Consider the following 19,534-nt stretch of genomic DNA (forward strand, 5'->3'; position numbering starts at 1 on the left):
CCTCTCTTCCCTCTCTCTTGTTTTTGTTCAGAAAAATCGCTAAAATGAGGGGTTGGGGTATTTTATTAAAAAGGGGGTCGGGTTTAAAATTTAGAAAAATAGGAACCCGAGTCAGGTATGCGATCGGAAAGATGAAATGCGGTCCGCAGAATGGACCACAAAAGTGCTCCAAAAATCTGATCCTACTGTTTGGGTTTGCGGCGGAAATGCGGTCCGCATACACGATTTGCGGTCGCATAATGCACTGCATTTTTGACCTCAAATTCGACTGGCACAAGGACTCATTTTGCGATAGAAATGCGGTCCGTATATCAGTAATGCGGTCGCATAATGGACCGCATTTTGACTTTAATTTTAACCAAACCACTGACTCAATCTGCGGTAGAAATGCGGTCCGCATACTTGTTTTGCGACCACATTCTGGACCGTAAAATAGTACTTTTCTGGAAAACTTTGACTCTTTGATTTTTAAATGCTAAATCAGTACAATGGGTCCGAACCGCGGCTCGTAAGCTCGCCACAAAGAATTTTACACATTCCCAACACATATTCGGAACCTGACCCTACGAGCTACTAGGTTTTGAGCACAAATTTTCACGGGGCCTTACAGATTTCAACCCAAACTTTTCCAAATCCCGAACCAACCATCCCCGCAAGTCATAAATTAGTAAAAGAAAGTACGAAAAGTCTTATTTAGGGGAACGGGGTTCTAGAAAGCAAAACGACCAGTCGGGTCGTTACAGATATGATCAGAAATGAGGTTATTCTCGATAAGGTGGGTGTGACCCCTATTGAGGACAAGATGTGGGAAACGCGACTTAGGTGGTTTGGTCATGTGAGGAGGAGGAGCAAATACGCCCCGGTGAGGAGGTGTGAGAGGTTGACATTGGAGGGTTTACGGAGAGGTAGAGGTAGGCTAAGGAAGAGGTGGGGAGAGGTGATTAGGCAAGACATGGCGCAACTTCAGCTGACCGAAGACATGCCCCTTGATAGTAATGTAAGGAGGTTGAGGATTGGGGTAGTAGAGTAGGTAGTCTAAAGTGTTCAGAACAGTAGTATTGGCACGCAGTCTCGCTTTCTGTTGGTAGTAGGTTTTTATGACTAACCGTTGTTTCCTTCATTGTTGATCACCTTACCATCTTTTTGTTTTTATTCTGCTTTTATATGGCCTTTTGGTACTGTCCCTTATTGTCTATATTTTCATTAATGTGGTGCTTATGTTTTCCTGAGCCAAGGGTCTATTGAAAACAACCTCTCCGTCCTCACAAGGTAGGGTAAGATTTGCGTACACACTACCCTTCCCAGACCCCACGATGTGGGATAATTATGAGTATGTTGTTGTTGTATTAAATGAAAAAATAGAAAGTATACATTACAATTCATGTATTATTAAATTCTACATCACTACTCATACATCAAATCCGTGTATTATTAATCTACACATGACTTGTTTCTTGACCCCTTATTATAGATTTAGAATAGATTTGTCATTTGAAAAAGAAAAGGAGCTAAACAGGTAATTTGTGAGTGTTGATGTCCGGAAAAAAAGAAACAAAGGGAAAAGTGTTGGTGAAGGTATAGTCCTCGCCCCTCGGGCCTTCAGTTGGATCTTTTTTGTTGGGCTGGGTTATTTCACCCGAACCCGTCAGCGAGTCACCTGCCTTACCAGAAAGAGAGGGGAAACACAGGGAGAGAGAGAGAGAGAGCAAGAGAGCGGACTGGAGTGTCTAACCAGACAGAGAGCTTAAAATCCAGAGACATCTAAATCTCTGATCCAATTGAATCAACTAAAGGGAGCATACGGGAAATTGTAGAAGAAGAAGAAAAAGATAAAGATGCTGCCCACAACTTCGAAAGGTCGAACCAGCTCTCATGTCCGACCCAATTCAGTATTGCCTCAGTACCTTCGCCGAATAATCAAGGTTTTTCTCGTTCTCTATTTTCAATATACTCTCCAGTGTGTCATGGATTTGTTGTTTTGCTTACCTTGTACAGATCAGATCTTGATCCTGTCATTCTTTTGTTTAAATTAGCCGCCTTTCTGGTTGCAGGCTTTATATCCTCGCAATCCTCTGTATAATTCAGGTTAAAATTAGGAAATTTTAATGATTATCATTCTGTATGATCACGAGTGTTTAAGTTCAGGCACTCCTTTTATACTTTGAATGCATTTCCACTATAATTAGGTGATCATAGGAGTTTTGTGCAAATGCATATGTGAGCAGTGGGCCAATGAACTAGAATGGTGTTCTGCTGAGGAACTAGGGGCATGTTTCATGTTCGTATATGTTAGTATATATAGTTATTTTTGTGCTTCAGATGTGCAAGTGCCTGAAATGTAGGAAGAGTTACAGTTCCACTGCCTTAAGATAAACACAAAAGAATTTTAGGGAACAAGTCACAAATTAGTGTGAGCCTTTTAACATATGTGCACATGACTAACAAGGCAGTCTGCCGCTCTGTTGGTCACGTTTTTAACATGCTTGAGCTTGGGTCATGAGGTTTCCAATTTTATACCAACAATCCTCCATATGTGCCGCAAGAGGATTCTTTCCATTTCTGGCTTGGTTGATCAACAAAAGAACATCCGTAGGGGCTGTTTGTTGGTTGTATCAGTAAAGATAATCCCTGCATAAAATTCCACATAAGCAATACGGTGATCTTCATATAACTAATGCAACATTTAGTTGGCAGTATTAAACTTAGTAGCGGAATAACTTATGAAGGAATTTATGTAATGTTTTATGCGGGATAAATGTGAAATAAGAATACATGTATTAGTAATATGTAACTAAGCGTATCTAAAGATGAAAACGCCCTTTAAGTTGGTAACCCTGCATAACATTTAGTGTATTATTATTCATCGCAAAACTATTCTTATATTATTATTCATTGGATAAACAATTCTTATATTATAATCCCACGCAACTAGTATGTGAACCAAACAACCCCTTAAAAGTCTTCTATGATCTCCACTTCCTCCCTACACTACTTCCGGCCTGCTTCTGTGTGCACTGTGTACAGTTCTGTAGATGGAGCAGCAGGAAGTTTGAGTGCCAGAACTATTTATCCTAGATTCATCATTCCTTCGGATGGCCCTCCACTGTTGGCCATATAGTTTCACTTGGCCATTGTCAGTATTAGATTAGTTAGGGGTAGCTGGAAACAAAGTGAGGCACCTAGCATTATGGAAGCTATATTAAGATTGGAATTGATGCATTTAATTCTGCTGCAGGTTTCAGTAAATCTTTCCATTTTTATAAGCAATTAACTGATTCTTATTCTTCAACTATCCAAGGCTATTATTAGGAATTAGGAAAATTTCTTATAAAAAGAACTGGGAATTAGGAAAGTCTAGGTGAGGCGAGGAAAGATGAAACTTGAAGGTGAAGGTTTGTTGATCCAGGCAGTTCCAAGTTAATAAAGTTATGCTGGTGGTTGTTTGGACAAATACTTGATAATACACACTTGCTTTTTGCAAAGTTCCTTAAAGGATGGAAGAAAGTCGTTTTGATCCTCCACATTGCTGGTACAAAGTGGGGAACTAGGAGATCCTACCCTTTGGTTTTGTCATATCTGTGGGCTGAGGCGGAGCCAAATTTGAAGCTTATGAGTTCAGGATTCTAGTGCTTTTAAGTTATTGGGTTCTAAATTGATAGTTTGTCCATATTTAACGGAACTCTTAAGACAAATACTGAGTTTACGCCAAAGTTATTAGGTTTAACCCATATCTTCATGGCTAGCTCCGCCTTCATCTGTGGGTATTTCATTGTGTAATTTGAGGGAAGTATCACTCTTGATCGGGGGTGTCCTATCTCGTGTGGTGGAGATAATATTCAAGTCGGACTGCATCCTGAACTACCACTAACAACAACATACCCAGTGTAGTCCCATAAGCGAGGTCTGGGGAGGGTAGAGTGTACGCAGACCTTACCCCTACCTTTAAGAAGACAGAGAGGTTGTTTTCGGTAGACCCATGGCTCAGGAAAGATAAATAGAAGGGGTAATAACAAGCAAACCAAATCTGACAACCGAAGCGAAAATACACAACTAACATTAAGGAATGCAAACATAAAATCGGAACAAAGGCAGTAACAAGTAATACCAGAAGTCTAGGGATACGAAAATACACAAAAGACACTAAGTGATGTATCAAAGCGACTGCTACAAATACGGACAATGCTCGGCTACCAAACCCTTTACCTTTATTCTCAACCTCCACACTTTCTATTCATGGTCATGTCCTCAGTAAACTGGAGCAACACCATATCTCGCCTAATCACTTCTCCCCAATACTTCTTTGGCCTACCTCTACCTTTTCGTTGGCCCTCCAATGCCAGCCTCTCACACCTTCTCACCGGTGCCTCACTTCTTTACATGTCCGAACCATCTAAGTCTCGCCTCCCGCCGCATCTTGTCCTCCACAAGAGCCATGCTCACCTTGTCCCGGATAACTTCATTTCTAATTTTATCTAACTTGGTATGCCCGCACATCTATCTCAACATCCTTATTTCAGCCACCTTCATCTTCTGCACATGGGAGTTCTTGACTGGCCGACGCTACGCCCCATACAGCATAGTCGGTCTGACCACCGCTCTGTAAAATTTTCCTTTTAGTTTTGGTGGCACATTCTTATCACACAGAACACCAGAAGCGAGCCTCCATTTCATCCATCCCGCCCCAATATAGCATGTGACATCCTCGTCAAGGCTAAGTTGCTCGGACATGGGTACAGGTATTCGACACGGGTGCGGATCTAGAGGTCGAATCCTTCGAGATGTAAATTCTTAATAATCCTAAGAAAGGCGCGCTTAAGCCCTGAAGCGAGGCTCAAAACATGTTGAGCGCTTCGCCTCGTTTTGTGGGCGCTTATGTGTCGCACCAATGCTCTAAGGCATACTTTTCTATGCCAATGAGTGTAATCCTGAAAATGCCACACTAACCAATTGATATTTCACTTTTATCGTAATTTTTTTTAATTTCTTTGTCCATATATTTGTTATTCATGCTTATAATTACTGGTCTTGGACTACATATACATATTTTTATTTTTTATCCCGTTGCACCTTTTTTCATTAAAGCCCACGCTTTAATTGCGGTTTGTGCTTAAAGCCCCGACGGGCCTTAGAGCTTTTTTGCGCTTTTCGCCTTTGATAACACTGCGGGGATCCGGCTAAACATAATTCAAAAAAATAAAGATATTTCTAAATTATGAGAAATTTTGTGGAATACTTACGTATTGTTTGTAAAGTCTATATTTCTTTTTTATTCTCAAGTTGTAGATACGTAAAGGATTGATTTCCTAGATAAGGTATGCTATTTTCTTCAAATTTATCCTAGTTTTGGTTTTGATTTCAGGAATCAAATTGTATGTTGTCTGGAACTTTTCCGTTCGTCGTGGTCAAAGTACCCAACATTGTTTGACCAGATCCGGTACGGATCCATTGCCACACCCATAGTAGTGTCGTGTCGGCACGGGTGCGGCACCTAAACTGCCGTGTCGGAGCAACTTAGACCCAAGATCTCCCATTGTCCTCACCCAAGTCTTAGCTCCATAGTACATGTCCTTGATAGCCCTAATATATGCAACAGGAACTCCTCGAGCCTCCAAACATCTCCACAGCACTTCCCTGAGCACTTTATCATAAGCCTTCTCTAAGTCGATAAACACCATATGTAAATCCCTCCACTTCCCTATACTGCTCCATCAACCTCGTAACAAGGTGAATAGCTTCTGTAGTCGAACGCTCCGGCATAAATCCGAATTGGTTCTGGACTGCATCCTGAACCCTCTTAAACAGTTACATATTTCCTTGATGTGCAAAACGGAAACCTACGAATTAATAATAAAGTAGCCAGTTTCAGTTTGCAGTGTCTTGGATCCGCTGGTCTCTGCGGAGATGTCTTTCTCAATCGTAGTGCCAAAATCACTCTACTGTTTCCTGTTGTCTAATTTAATCTGGTTAGTTTGCATATGTTTGAACCTCATCTGTGGTGTAACTCCCCATCATGAACTCCATATTGTCTAATAAGTGCTCCTTTATTATATTTTGGCAAATTTGAGAAGTTACTCAAGGAATATGCTCGTTCGTTAATTTCTGTTTAATCATTTGTTCAAAGCTGGTTTTCATTCCAAGGTAATCTTATTGTTTCCTTCTCTCATTTAATCTTCGCAGTGGCAACAAATGGACATTGAATATACCTTTTGGCAAATGCTTCACCTATGCACCTCTCCTAAAGTTGTGTAAGTACTTTGTGTATTGAGGACCATGCTCCATTTGCTCTGTTACTGCTCGCATCAACTAATATTTCATAGGATGTTTAATGTTAATGAACTTGCATTAATCTTGTGTATCGTATAGTAAGTTAGTTTCAGACCATCCAATCTTGATCATCTTTCTGGGTATCAGTTAACAAGATCTAATACTGATTTGATGACAGATGAATAAACATTGGAACTCCTGTGAGCCATAGCGATTTGTTTCATCCCAAACATACTCATATATGGATGTAAATTCAATGAGATTAAGTATTGAAATAACGGATGGAGAACTTATTTTTGAGACTTTTAGAGTACTGGTCCATTTTTCATATCTTTGTCTAATCTTTTGAATTTGATCTTGATATGCTATAGTAGATGCAAAAATCAGCTCATTATTCAATTTAAATCTGAATTACTGATGTTGCATTTGCATTTTGTTTGTGGTATTGGGCAATGGATGCAGATATCAGCACACAAAGTACCACAAGCGTAAGTTTCTTCTTCTGTTCCATTATCCTTATCATCTCATTCATTAATGACTCTTTTGGATTGGAAAAATGAATTTGTGAATTGGTCCGGTGATGCTCAATCCGCAGTTTCTTAGTCATTGTTGGGTAGGTTTCAGAAGGAGAAGCCCATTACGGGGGCACCCCTGTCTTGTATCAACTTTTATATATTTATTAGACTATCCTTGCTTTCAAATAACAACTACCCAGTAAAATCCCACAAAGTGGGGTCTGGGAGACTATCCTTGCTTTCATGGTTTGGAATTAGGAGTTCCACCCTACATTCAATTTATTCGGCTTTCTTTCCTCTTTGTTTTCCCAGTTAGATCCTTACTCCGATTTTTTTTGGGATAAGAATGGCAAGTCCTCCAATCTCAATAGTCTAAACTAGTCACCCATTCCAAGTTATATGTATTTTGGGACGTCGGAAGAAAGATCTGGTATCACTCCCTTAACAAATTTCTTGAAGACTGAGGTAATTCGTTGGTTCAGTCTAGGGACTGGGTATATTGGGCCTACACTTCTACCCTCAATAATTTCATCATATACAACTTATAGAAAGTAATTTTATTCTCTACGGCTTTCTCTAGTAAGTATTCAGACTCATTTAACTAGTCAAATCTATATCTTGACCTTGATGTAATATTTTTTCATGAAATTAACTTTAATATTTTTCTTTGATTACTCTATGTAAATACACAAGTCAAATGAGATCCTAAACTTTGTGTCCAGTATCAGATAAATTGGGATACAGGGGGTATTATAGATGTACTTCGTCCTCTGTATTGATCTTGCTATGAAATCTATACGAAACGCCAACTTATACTACCCTGTTTTCTGTTCTAAATCCTTGAACTGATCAAGGGGATCATATAAATTAGGATGGTGAGAGTTAGGAGTGCTTGTTTTTGGACCTCTGATCTGGTGCAAATAGTTTAAAATTTATATTGATACGTCCTTGAAGCAAAACTTGGTGAGTGTTTAAAAGAAACTATAGTGTATTATTCCTTATCAAAAAAAAAGAAAGAAAAGAAACTATGGTGTATTATTCTATCCAATTTTTCCGCTTTTATTCAGTTCTACCAATAGTTACATGTAAATGTGCCCATGTTTATCTTTAGCAACTTGATGTTTAGTGCACAAGTTTGAGCTTGAATATCATCTATCGTTGTTCCTTTTTTTCGTCATCTGTTGGTGTTCTGTCGATCTCTCTCATAAAATATTTTTGTTACTGCAGTTGTCCTGTTCATCTAAATTTCGTTTATTGTTTTCTTTTCCTTTTAGAAACAAAGAACCAGTGGGCACGTGATGATCCTGCATTTATCGTAATATGCAGTCTTCTGTTGGTGGTTGCTACTTTGGCATACTGTGTTGCGTATGTTTCCTACTCTCTGCTACTCATTTTGGTCTAAACTCGACTACTTTCCTTGAGAATCGTAAAACTTTGTCTTAGAGAATATTTTACTGACTTCATAGTTTGAAAGATATTAAGAGTCTTTATTATGGTTTGGAGAAGTACATTGTACTATATCATCCATGTGCGCCAATGTTGAGCTCACTAATTTTATTATGTAAATACGCTCCAGTTGGATATTGACTTATTTGTATTCTTTTTTGCTTATATTCTTCTTGATGTTGAATCCTGTTGCAATCCGCATATTTGTCATCTTTTTATCTGTTTCAGGTATGATCATAGTGCAGGACATGCTGTTTTTGTAGTTATCTCGGTATTGCTTTTTCATTTTGTACTCACTGGAGCTACTTTGGCAACATGTTGCTGGTAAGGGCTAGTATAGTGTTGAATATTTGATACAATCTCATCACGGCTCCCTTTCTTTTTAACTTATATTAGTCTTGCCATGATTTTTACAATTTTCTATCATGTTTGGTGGAACGATGGATGAATAAACTTTCCATCTGTGTCTCAGTTAGTTGCTTAAACTTGCGACCAAATTGCTGAGGGGAATTATAGTAAGGAATCAGAAACTTCTTGCATCCCAAACAGGGGACTTCTCACAATTCAGCATATAAAATAAATAGGTGATCAACTTCATCAAGAGAATACATTGGTAGTCAACTGATCATCACTACAACTACATCCACTTGTGCTCTCTTTAACTGTGCTTTACCAAACATGAATTTCATAGCAAAAGAGTGCTAACCTTAATTATAGGGAAGGTACAACCTAGATCATCTGCGTTGGATTTAATTGATGATCTAAAATCAATGACTTTTAGCACCTGGAACAATCCGTTGCAGGGTTATGCTACACTCTGTTTCCTGTATTAAGTGATGCCTGAGTAGTTTTATGGACATTCTCTCTTAACATTCTGACTCCAGATATTACACCGTATCATAACATTCTGATGTAAACATTCTGTAGACTATAACCTATGCATGGAAGTAAGGAAAGAAAGAAAAAGGAGAAGAAGATAGAAAAAGAGTAAACACATGAGAAAGTGAAGGAAATCATCTTTTACTTTGTTTAGTTAGGGTGACAAATAAAAAAGAAATGGAACATTGTTCGACTTTCTTTTTTTCATTGGATTAAAAATGTGGGGCCATCAAGAAAATGATTTCCCTTATGATCTTTCCTCATTCTCAACAAAAACCAAGCAAGAGAAACAGCTATCTAGACTTTCCTCTGTTTCTCTTTCAAGCTTTTCTTGTTTATGGTGAAAGCATAAATCTTTTGTTGTATCATGACATTATGCTTGCAATATTTATGGTGATAAAAAGATTGTACTCCAGCATAATCTTAGCTAGCATTTTCTGTGCAGGTTCCTAACCAACAATTACCTTCGAGAGGAAGCTCCAAGCAGTCATGCCGTGGAACAACGGGTAGAATGGCAAGTTCAGAACCTTTCCATATCAAACTCTTCGTATACTTAATAGTTGATTCTATCTACCTCTTTATCCTCGTGCTGAATTCTGAAACTCTACATCTAGGGTTAAAGAAATTTCACTTTCATTTGAATAACTTTCTTTTCTTACACACTTTGTTGTCTCTCATGAAGGTTGTACGCGTTTGATGTCCACTGCAACTCTTTCTTCCCTATGTTTGTTTTGCTATACGGTAAGGCCAGTGTTAAGAGAAACGTGCTGTTTGCGCATCTCCAGACACAGAATATTTGACTGCTACTGATGGTTTCCTTCTTTCTTTCTTTTTTTGATAAGACTGATGGCTTTCTCTTTGTCGCAGTTATACATTATTTTCTCTCCCCTGTTTTGGTAGCTCATGGTTTCATTCCTGTCTTGCTGTCAAATTTGCTCTTCATGGTTGCTGCTTCCTACTATCATTACCTCAACTTTTTAGGTTATGACGGTAAGATAGATTACATGGCGTAAGAATTCAACATGAGGTGATTGTTGTGTATGGAGCATCTCCACTGGTGTTCACCTAAAGCATTTAAGATTTACTTGTACTGAAATGATAACATATATCTTCCTGGTTACTCTCTATTTTCTATTCAGAGATTTCCAGCGGCTAAATTTGTTGACTACTTGTGTATACAAATATACTGATGTATTTTCTTGTGTCATGATTGGTGTGTTCAAATTCAATCATTTCTTGGTTTGAGATATCCAAATTCACTAAGTCATATTGTGAGTGGTGGCCAGTGCTGTATGAGTTTTCCTTCCAAAGGTATAGCTATAAATAGAAGTCAAATGTTAGTTGGAGTCGGTGTGTTTCATTCCTAGGTACTCTGACACAAATAAATAAGCATGGTCTTAAAACACTATTGTGATACGTAGTATTCTGACTTAACGCATGACCGTCTGCTGGTGCATTCCATTTATGTTAACTAGTCGATGTGGATGATGAAGTTATTTTCGCTCTATGCAGTATTACCCTTTTTGGAGAGGACAACATTCTTCCTATATCCAATTGGCATTGTCATCGTCCTTTCACCCATCTGTAAGTAGTTTTATTAATTCATGATTGTGTTGCGTCATATTGGTTAATAAGGTGACAAATTTTGTTTTTTGCTTATAGTTATTTTAATTGGCTTCAATCCATCAAGACACTTCATGAACATCTACTTTAGCAAAGTGTTATGAACTCAAGCTAACACTGGATGAGGACATGTTAGGATGAAAGATGGCTTCAGACATACATGTCGTGAATAGGACATTGTTGAGATCATTTGCAGAGGCTTTAATTGTTAATGTGATTTGGGAACCACTTGTTTAGTATCTCTGGTTAGGTAATTTTGATGTTATGAATGAGAAATATATCTGACAAGAGCCTTATTTGTACTTAGCTATAAAACTTCATCCGACGAGTTCATTCAATGTAAAGATTTTATTTCTGATTTGTTAAATCATAGAGGTGACTGTAGCATTATTCTTGATTTATTGTTCTGCGGTTATAACATTGTCCATTTGTTGGTGTCCATGACTAATTAGCTTTTGTTCACGTTGGATAGAACATTTGTCTTTCTGTGTTTGGATCAAGATGTGTTCGCACCTCAGCTAATTCTGTCTATACAGCTAGTCGAATAGGGACTTCAAGTCAATGGATACTCTGTACTATTGAACACATTATTCCTTTGTGGCAATGAATGTGCACGTAGCATAAATGTATTACGTTAATTGCCAGCATCTTACCCATCATTCTTACCTTGAGCATTAGTGAACTGAAGATACAACAACAACAATAATATCCCAGTGAAATTTCACAAGTGGGGTCTGGGCAGGGTAGTGTGTATGCAGACCTTACCCCTACTCCTCTGGAGTAGGGAGGCTGTTTTCGATAGACCCTTGGCTCAAGAAGAGGTGAACTGAAGATAATTCTCTTCAATTATTCTACAGAGGAAGGAGCAACATAGTATACCAAAATAATTCTGTTGTTTTCTCAGTGTTCCCAGTTTTAGATTAGTAGCACTTCTATTCATTAAAATTTTGAGGATTTTCTTTTTAAATTTCAGCCGTATTATCTCTCTGTGTGTATGTACATAATTCAGACCAAACACAATGAGTAATTCTGCATTTAACATGTTACATAAGGATAAGATTCTCTTCTAGAAAGACTGATTAATTTGTTTTTATTCAAACTTAAAACTCATTAGGACAAGTATACCACGAAATAGTTACATGAAAGGATTTGATTACTTTCTCCCAATTATAGGAATTTTAAAAATTGAAATGTCAAAAGCATACGATGACATGTACCCGACTCTTATATAATCTAAAACTCACACCTACCACCGTATTTAGAACGCAATCAGCGGGTATATTTTATTATTACCAAATACCAACAAATAGTGAAACTGGAGGACAATCAAATCTCACTATTAAGCGTACATCATCTTCTTAGATTTGTTTGGTTACTTTAGTCATTAAGCAAATATTTTATGAGTTTTGTTGTCACATCTCTTATTTAATTTAAGGGGTCGGACGAATAAGTAAAATAAATAACGGATTCAACCAACCAAGTATTTTGGGTTGAACACTGTATGTATTCGCAAAAATGTATAGATAAAGACACAAAAATATCTCAAAACCTACTCTGAGAATCCACTTCATCTAAATTATGATCGGCCACTTATAAAATATAAAAATTCCTCTGGTCACGAGAAGAGGAGATAGCTTTCACGTACCAAACAAAGTTTGGTTGGTATATTTCAAAATCGTCACCAACATCCAAAGTCATACATCAGATTGTTTTTTGCAAAAAAAAAAAAAAAAATTAAAAAGAAAATAATACATAAATGTGACTCTCGATCACCAAATACGATAGATACAGGTGGCAAATAACACAAAGGATACAAAGATGGAATCAAAGTTGAGTAATACTTTTCTCATAGCCTTGTATAATAGTGAACCATTCCATGTTGATTTTCTTGTGTAATTACTGCTCAAGCTTGCTTCCAGCAACATCAACAACAAATCTGTACCTCACATCATTTTTCTCCAACCTCTCCATTGCAGTGTTGATATAATCCATTTTCACTATCTCAATCTGTGAAGTCACATCTTTCTCTTTGCAGAACTCTAGCATTTCTTCTGTTTCCTTCATGCTACCAATAAAGCTTCCTGTGATGCTCTTTCTCCCTAATTAAAATAAGAAATATCTTAGGTTATGAGTGTAAAAATTATATAGACTATCAGTACACTAAACTTATACTAATTGATAATACTAATAATAACAAAAGGTTTCATTAAAATTTTGCTATCAAATCATTGCTTTAATACGTGTATGGTTACTTTTAATGTTGGAAAAATGACACTGTATACCGCTGTAAAAATAATAGCCGAAAAAATATATAAAATTTATATTTTTTTTTGTGCATATATATATATATATACACATTATGTATGTTATATATAAAAATTATACAAGTTCTATACACTTTTTCGACTATTAGATGTAAATAGTTTCTAGCGCGAGCTAAAAATAATATACCCTTTAATGTTGATGTCCATTATTGCGGACATAACTTCTTAAAAGACACAAAATTCTATAAGCCTAGAATGACTTTATCCTTATTCTTCTCATTATGCCGCAAAAATAGACAATAGCACCTGCATATTTCAATAAATCATGACTTTCATTGACAAAATGACCACTCTTCCAGACCTTTTGTCCTATCTTTTTTCATATGTGGACAAATTCTAAGTTTAAATTTTCAATCTGACTTTTCGGAGCAAGTACAACCAAAATACGTTGCTAAACCAATTTTAACTAATAGCAATGCATTTCGTCCGAACATGTTATTTTGGATTTAATTTATGTATCCAACAAATAATTTTTACACTATTCTTATATATTAACTTTTCGTAGCAGATAACATATAATATTATTTTTCATGTTACTGTGTCGACCTTTTTATGGACGAGTTAAATGACTTACCGAGCATAACCATGGGAGACATAAATTGCAAGGGGGTGTTGATAACTCCCATCAAGATAAGTTTGCCATCAATTTTAAGCAAAGAAAGATAAGGTTCAAGAGGATGGCCAACAGGGACAGTATCAATAATATAGTCAAGTGAATCAGCAGCTTCTTGCATTTTATCAGTGTCTGAACTAACAAGATAATCATCTGCACCAAGATGTTCCAATGCTTCTTGTCTCTTCTTATTTGAAGAACTAATGACAGTAACATGATGTCCCATTGCCTTTGCTATTTTCACTCCCATATGTCCAACTCCTCCTAATCCCAAAATTCCTCCTCTTAATCCACTCTGGTTAAAACCAAAATGATTCAATGGACTGTATACTGTTATGCCAGCACATAATAGAGGTGCTGCTTGTTCAGGTGCCATACCCTCTGGAATTTTCACAACAAAGCTATAAACAAGACAAAAATAAACATTCAGTCCATTGTTGATCTTTTAATTCAAGAAATGTGAACTAACCACTTTAATTATATGGTTTCTTGAACGGGAGCTTTGGCGTAACTGGTTAAGTTGCTGCCGTGGAGAAATGCAGAGTAAGGCTACGTATAATAGACCCTTGTGGGCTGGCCCTTCCCCGAACTCCGCATATAGCGGAAGCTTAGTGCACTAGGCTGCCCTTTTTAATGATTTGGTTTCTTGATCGTCCTAGTAACATTATCCTGAATCAATACCTAATGGATTTAAAAAAGAGTTAAACAAATATACTGATAGTGTAGAACTTTTCTTATACCATCCTATCATCTAAAATATAATTGTAGCTATGTCCATAATAAGTAAAACTAATTACCTCAAAATAAGGCAACCAACCTATTACGACAGGTAAGTTATACTGGTAGTTTCTTTAATTTATAGGGTGCAACTTATATACACTAATGATATAAAATTTCACCATCAGTGCAAATTAATCTAATATTTTCCACCTTTTTTTCTCTAGATTTAACTTATATAAGTTGACGTGTAAAATATTCTGATTAGAGCAGGTTATTTACTACATTGACATGTCATCAAATTAGGATTATTATGAACACTTACTATATGTTATTATAGATCATCTTAACATGATGGTATTAAAAAATTTACAATGTCACTTCATCTAAATTAAAATCTTATTTTATAAACAACTATGTTTAGATATAACTTAATAGGGCAGCCCAGTGCAATAAGCGTGCGCGGCGTCCGGGAAAAGTCCGGACCACAAAGATCTATTGTATGTAGCCTTACCCTGCATTTTTGCAGGAGGCTATTTTCACGGCTCGAACCCGTGACCTCCTGGTCACATGACAACAACTTTACCAGTTACGTGAGGATTCCCCTTCTTAGATATGACTTAATACTTTAATTAATCCTACTATTTTATAAACAACTATGTTTAGATGTAACTAAAAGAAAGGTACTTGTGTATATATGGAGGGGTAGAGGCTTACTTTTGATCAACAACCATAGAATTAGCAAAACCACCTTGGGTGGGTTTGCCATCAGTGTAGACATCATTGCAATTCCATATTTTCTTGTTGCAATATTGCTCTATTTCTCTCTTGCAAGGCCCACAGTTCCTGCAACTTCCAACCAGCAATCCAACACCAACTGTGTCCCCCACTTTGAATTTTGAGACATCTGCTCCTACCTCCACCACTTCTCCCACCACTTCATGTCTACATCGATCATTCACCACCACAAATATAAAGTTACATAGGGATAAGGATCAACACAGTGTGAAAAACAAAAAGGTATATTGCACTTTCCATTCCTCACATGATGATAAATTCTAATTTTGATAATTGCGATAATTTTAAGAAGAAAAAAAGTGTTTTTTAGTTCCCTATGATTACAAGGGTGACAATAGGCGTGTATGATCGGATATGGGCGGGTTGAAAATGAATAATATAAAAACGAATAAAATATCCGACCTCGTCCAGAAGAATTAACCCAAATAGCTGTCCATCTAATCTCTTAAACTTAAAATAGTCGGTCAATATATAATATATGTATAATTCATGTTAATATATATATAACTATGAGGGTGTTTGGCTAAGCTTATAAGCAGGTCAAACTAGCTTATAAGCATTTTTTGGCTTATATACGCGTTTGGTAAAATTAAAAGTACTTATAAGTTAAGTGCTTATAAGCCAAAAATAAGCCAAAAGCCATAAGTTGGTCTCCCCCAACTTATCAAATTTCAGCTTATAAGCACTTTAGGTTTGACCAAAATATTTACTATTTTATCCCTAAAATACTTCTTTTTAGAACAAAATTCTTCGTATAACCAGTTCTTCAGCTGCTTATTATTAATTTCAGCACTTTTATCCAAACAAGTAACTGCTTATTTTTTAAATCAGCTTCAGCACTTGAAAGTGCTTTTCAGCACCTAATGCTTATCAGCTACTCTAAATCAGCTAAGCCAAACGGGCTCTATGTATAATCAATGTATAATTTATGTAAGCCGGATAGGAAAAGTAAACATTGAATCTGGCCGGCTATTTGTGTAACAATTCCTATTTAATATGGATAGAAAATGGATTAATCGCGGATAATATGGATACTTTATGTTATATATGACTTCTTGAATATGATTACTTTTAAGAAAATTTCTAGTATCCCAAACTTCCCATAACCCTAATTGAGGGTTTGTAAATGTAAAATTAAACTCATTGGTTATTTATTTTTTAATAGATAATATGAATAAATAATTATTATTTTTATCCATTTTGCCACCGCTACTTATGAATTAGAACTCTAGTATCCTTAGGGAGTAACAACACAAATTTAACATAATTCATGATTGATTAACTTTGTGAAGATTCACAAGTAGAGGCGTGATCGAAAGTCTAATTTGAATTAAATTGAAGACTAAATGTACTTAGCCAAATATTACGAGGGTTAAAATCAGAACTTATCAATAATTTTAGGGACTAAAAGTAAAAAATTATCTAACAATAATAGCATTGAATTCGGACAAAACGTAAGTGTCACCAACAACTTTTACTAATCCTATGAAAGAAGTGAACTTAGTCGTACGTTATTACTATGTGTTTGCTTAGGCATTTAGGCCACGAAAATACGTGTAGTCCGCCACAACTCCTAATTTAACAATTCAATAATATCATTCGTTTACTAAAGGAAGGAAAAAAAAAAGGGAAACTTACAAAAATATCTCAAATAAATCTCAACTTATGAACCTCTAGCCATTAGTCATAAACTTACCAAAACTAGCCAACAAAAATTGAAACACCAAATAATAAGGTTCTTTCTTTCAAAGAATCACATGCAAAAATCACCTTCCATATTTTTAAGCGTGATTAGCAACATTAGATACAAGACGGAAAGGAAATTTCATGGACGGGGTAGCAAATAAGGTGATGAAATACAAAAATATATACAATATTCCAAAAATCTAAGCAAAAAAGGAATTTTTTCAATGGGTATAGTTGAAATTCATTGAAAATATATAGATAAATCAATATACAAAATTTGAGGAAGATTGAAGGTGATTTGGACTGGTTTTGTATCAAAATTCGTAATTAAATCGAGTTCAAAAAAGTCTTCTGCGACACATGTATCAAACATGTATCACGCATGTATCTCACACACAGGTATACATGGATATACATGTGATACACAATTGATATAAATATGATACATATGTGATACACAAATGATACACATGTCATTTTTTTTCATTTTCAGTTTTTACGTCGATTTTCAATTCAAACCACCTCAAAACTTTACCAAATCATCCCAAAATTGAGATTCAAGCTCCTTAAGTTGTGCCCAATCTATTCTAATAACACCCACTCAAAACAAAGCAAAAATTTGATATTTTTTTGCTTCAAATAGCTAATTGGCTAATATTAGTAATATTTTATCAATTGGCCAATTTTTATAATGAGCTACTTATAAATGGACATAGCTGGTAATTTTTCAAAAAAAAAAAAAAAAAGACATTTAGAATAATAAATCAAATTCCAACCACTAACAGTTGGAAATTTATTAGGTCTCCGAGGATAGTGGACTGGTATTAAAAGGCACAAGGACCACTACTACATTTGTCGATTTATTCAGTGGCTAAGAAGAAAACCGAAATTGACATCAAACAGAGATTCAAAGGGCACCATTGTAGTAGCAGAATTTTAACTTCCATAATTTAAAGCGTGTAAAGAATTTTTACGCTATCAAAATCACTTAAATATAGTTACAAGTATTTATCATAAGTGAAATTCGTAATCTAAAAAATACTGCAACTACTACCGGATAAAACAAGTTAAATTATCCTTATAAAAATTACTGTTAAACTGTAATTTCTCTTCTAATTAATCAATTTTCCTCCATCATTAGGGGATCAATAGTGATTTTGGCCACAAAACTTGAACTCTCGAATTATCTGTTGTCGGTACTGAGAAATCCTCTCTGGTCTCATGATAGTCATGAATACTGATTTTCTATGCTAAAGAAAGGAATATATATATTTTTTAACATGAGTGCACCATTAGAAAAAGGAGAAAAAATGAAGTATTAACTGGGATTTGATCCTTAGTCCTCTAGGAAAATAACTCAACACTCAGCCAAGTAAACCATTTAGCTTCTTCGGAGCATAGGTGACAAACTGACAGCAGATAATACTACACCAATTCTAAAAAAGTTGTACATAAAATACCTAATTTGACGAAAAAACCATGGGTTCAGGTGCCCCATGTATTTTCCAATAAATCCGCCCCTATAATAATATATAGAAAAAGCAGGGAAAATAGAGAGGGAAGAGCAAATACCCAGGAACCAGAGGGTAGTTGGACATGCCAAGATCATTTTTAACTTGGTGAAGATCAGTGTGGCAGAGTCCACAATACAAAACTTTGACTTGCACATCTTCAGGTCCTGTGTTTCTGGACATGATAAAAATAAAAAATAAAAAGTTCATAACTCATCTTAAATTGGTAGAATAGTTATTATAAGAATGTAGTCGAGGTGAACACAAGTTGATTCGGACACCACAATTATTGAAAGAACATAAGTAGTAATATTGTATGTACCTGAGAGTATAGGTATAAGGTGAAAGTACACCAGAAGGATCTCTAGCAGCCCAACCAATAGCTGATTTTTCAACATCCAAGCTACCCATGATTCTCTTTAAACTTAAAATCTACAAGGAAAACACTATTGTTTTAGAGCAGAAAAAATGAAAACACAGAGAAAGAAATAGTGGTGAGCTGAGCTATTTTAGTACAGTTTGGTTAATAACACCACATATATATATATATATAGTTTCAAGAAGGGGAAGACAGAGCTTAGGTGGCGTTTTTTTCTAGAATTTACAAAAGTTGATTTCTTGCTCAGTAGCTAAGATATTGACATCAAGTTCTATAATTAAATTGAGTAGATGCTTATATTATATTTCCAACCTATAGGTGAATTAATAATAAGGTAAAATTGAAATCACAAGATTAACCGACATGTTGTACAAATTTAATCTTGAGATGAGAGCAGGAAAAAGAAAGAATAAATACAGCTTTGGAAATATCCTTTAAAAATGTTACCAACCAAATATAGTAAGTGTTAAATAGTTTTTTAATTCTTAATACACAATATACGTCCAATAAACGAATATAACGTTTGGTAAACTACTCATTGTTTGTTAAGAGAATTAATAATTTGGACTCATTAATAGCAGTGGCGGAGCCAGGATTTTCATTAAGGGAGGTCAAAATATAAAGAAATAAACTCACCAAGAAGCCAAAGGGTGCCAATACATAGTATATATTCACATTTTTTTAAAAAATTACCTAACTACACAGTGTAATTTTCCGACCAAGGAAAGTGCATGTGGCTCGGCCACTGAGTAATAGCACCTCAATAAAGAATAATGCAA

General features: G+C 35.8%; 2 protein-coding genes across 2 annotated transcripts; one reads left to right on the forward strand and one right to left on the reverse strand.

Annotated features, from left to right (window-relative positions):
• On the forward strand, positions 1,581-11,168 carry LOC109227368 (protein unc-50 homolog). Its single transcript, XM_019392505.1, has 10 exons — positions 1,581-1,922; positions 6,178-6,245; positions 6,727-6,752; positions 8,054-8,144; positions 8,454-8,549; positions 9,550-9,618; positions 9,787-9,845; positions 9,972-10,094; positions 10,617-10,688; positions 10,767-11,168. The coding sequence occupies exons 1-10, from the start codon at positions 1,836-1,838 to the stop codon at positions 10,829-10,831; spliced, it is 756 nt and encodes a 251-aa protein (XP_019248050.1). The 5' UTR covers positions 1,581-1,835; the 3' UTR covers positions 10,832-11,168.
• LOC109227369 (probable cinnamyl alcohol dehydrogenase 2) lies at positions 12,353-19,025 on the reverse strand. The gene is made up of 5 exons (XM_019392506.1): positions 18,699-19,025; positions 18,438-18,551; positions 15,099-15,326; positions 13,626-14,065; positions 12,353-12,826 (listed from the first exon to the last, which is right to left on the reverse strand). Exons 1-5 carry the CDS (start codon positions 18,785-18,787, stop codon positions 12,624-12,626), a joined length of 1,074 nt encoding a protein of 357 aa, XP_019248051.1. The 5' UTR covers positions 18,788-19,025; the 3' UTR covers positions 12,353-12,623.

The sequence above is a fragment of the Nicotiana attenuata genome, chromosome 6, assembly GCF_001879085.1.
Source record: "Nicotiana attenuata strain UT chromosome 6, NIATTr2, whole genome shotgun sequence".
Lineage (NCBI taxonomy): Eukaryota > Viridiplantae > Streptophyta > Magnoliopsida > Solanales > Solanaceae > Nicotiana > Nicotiana attenuata.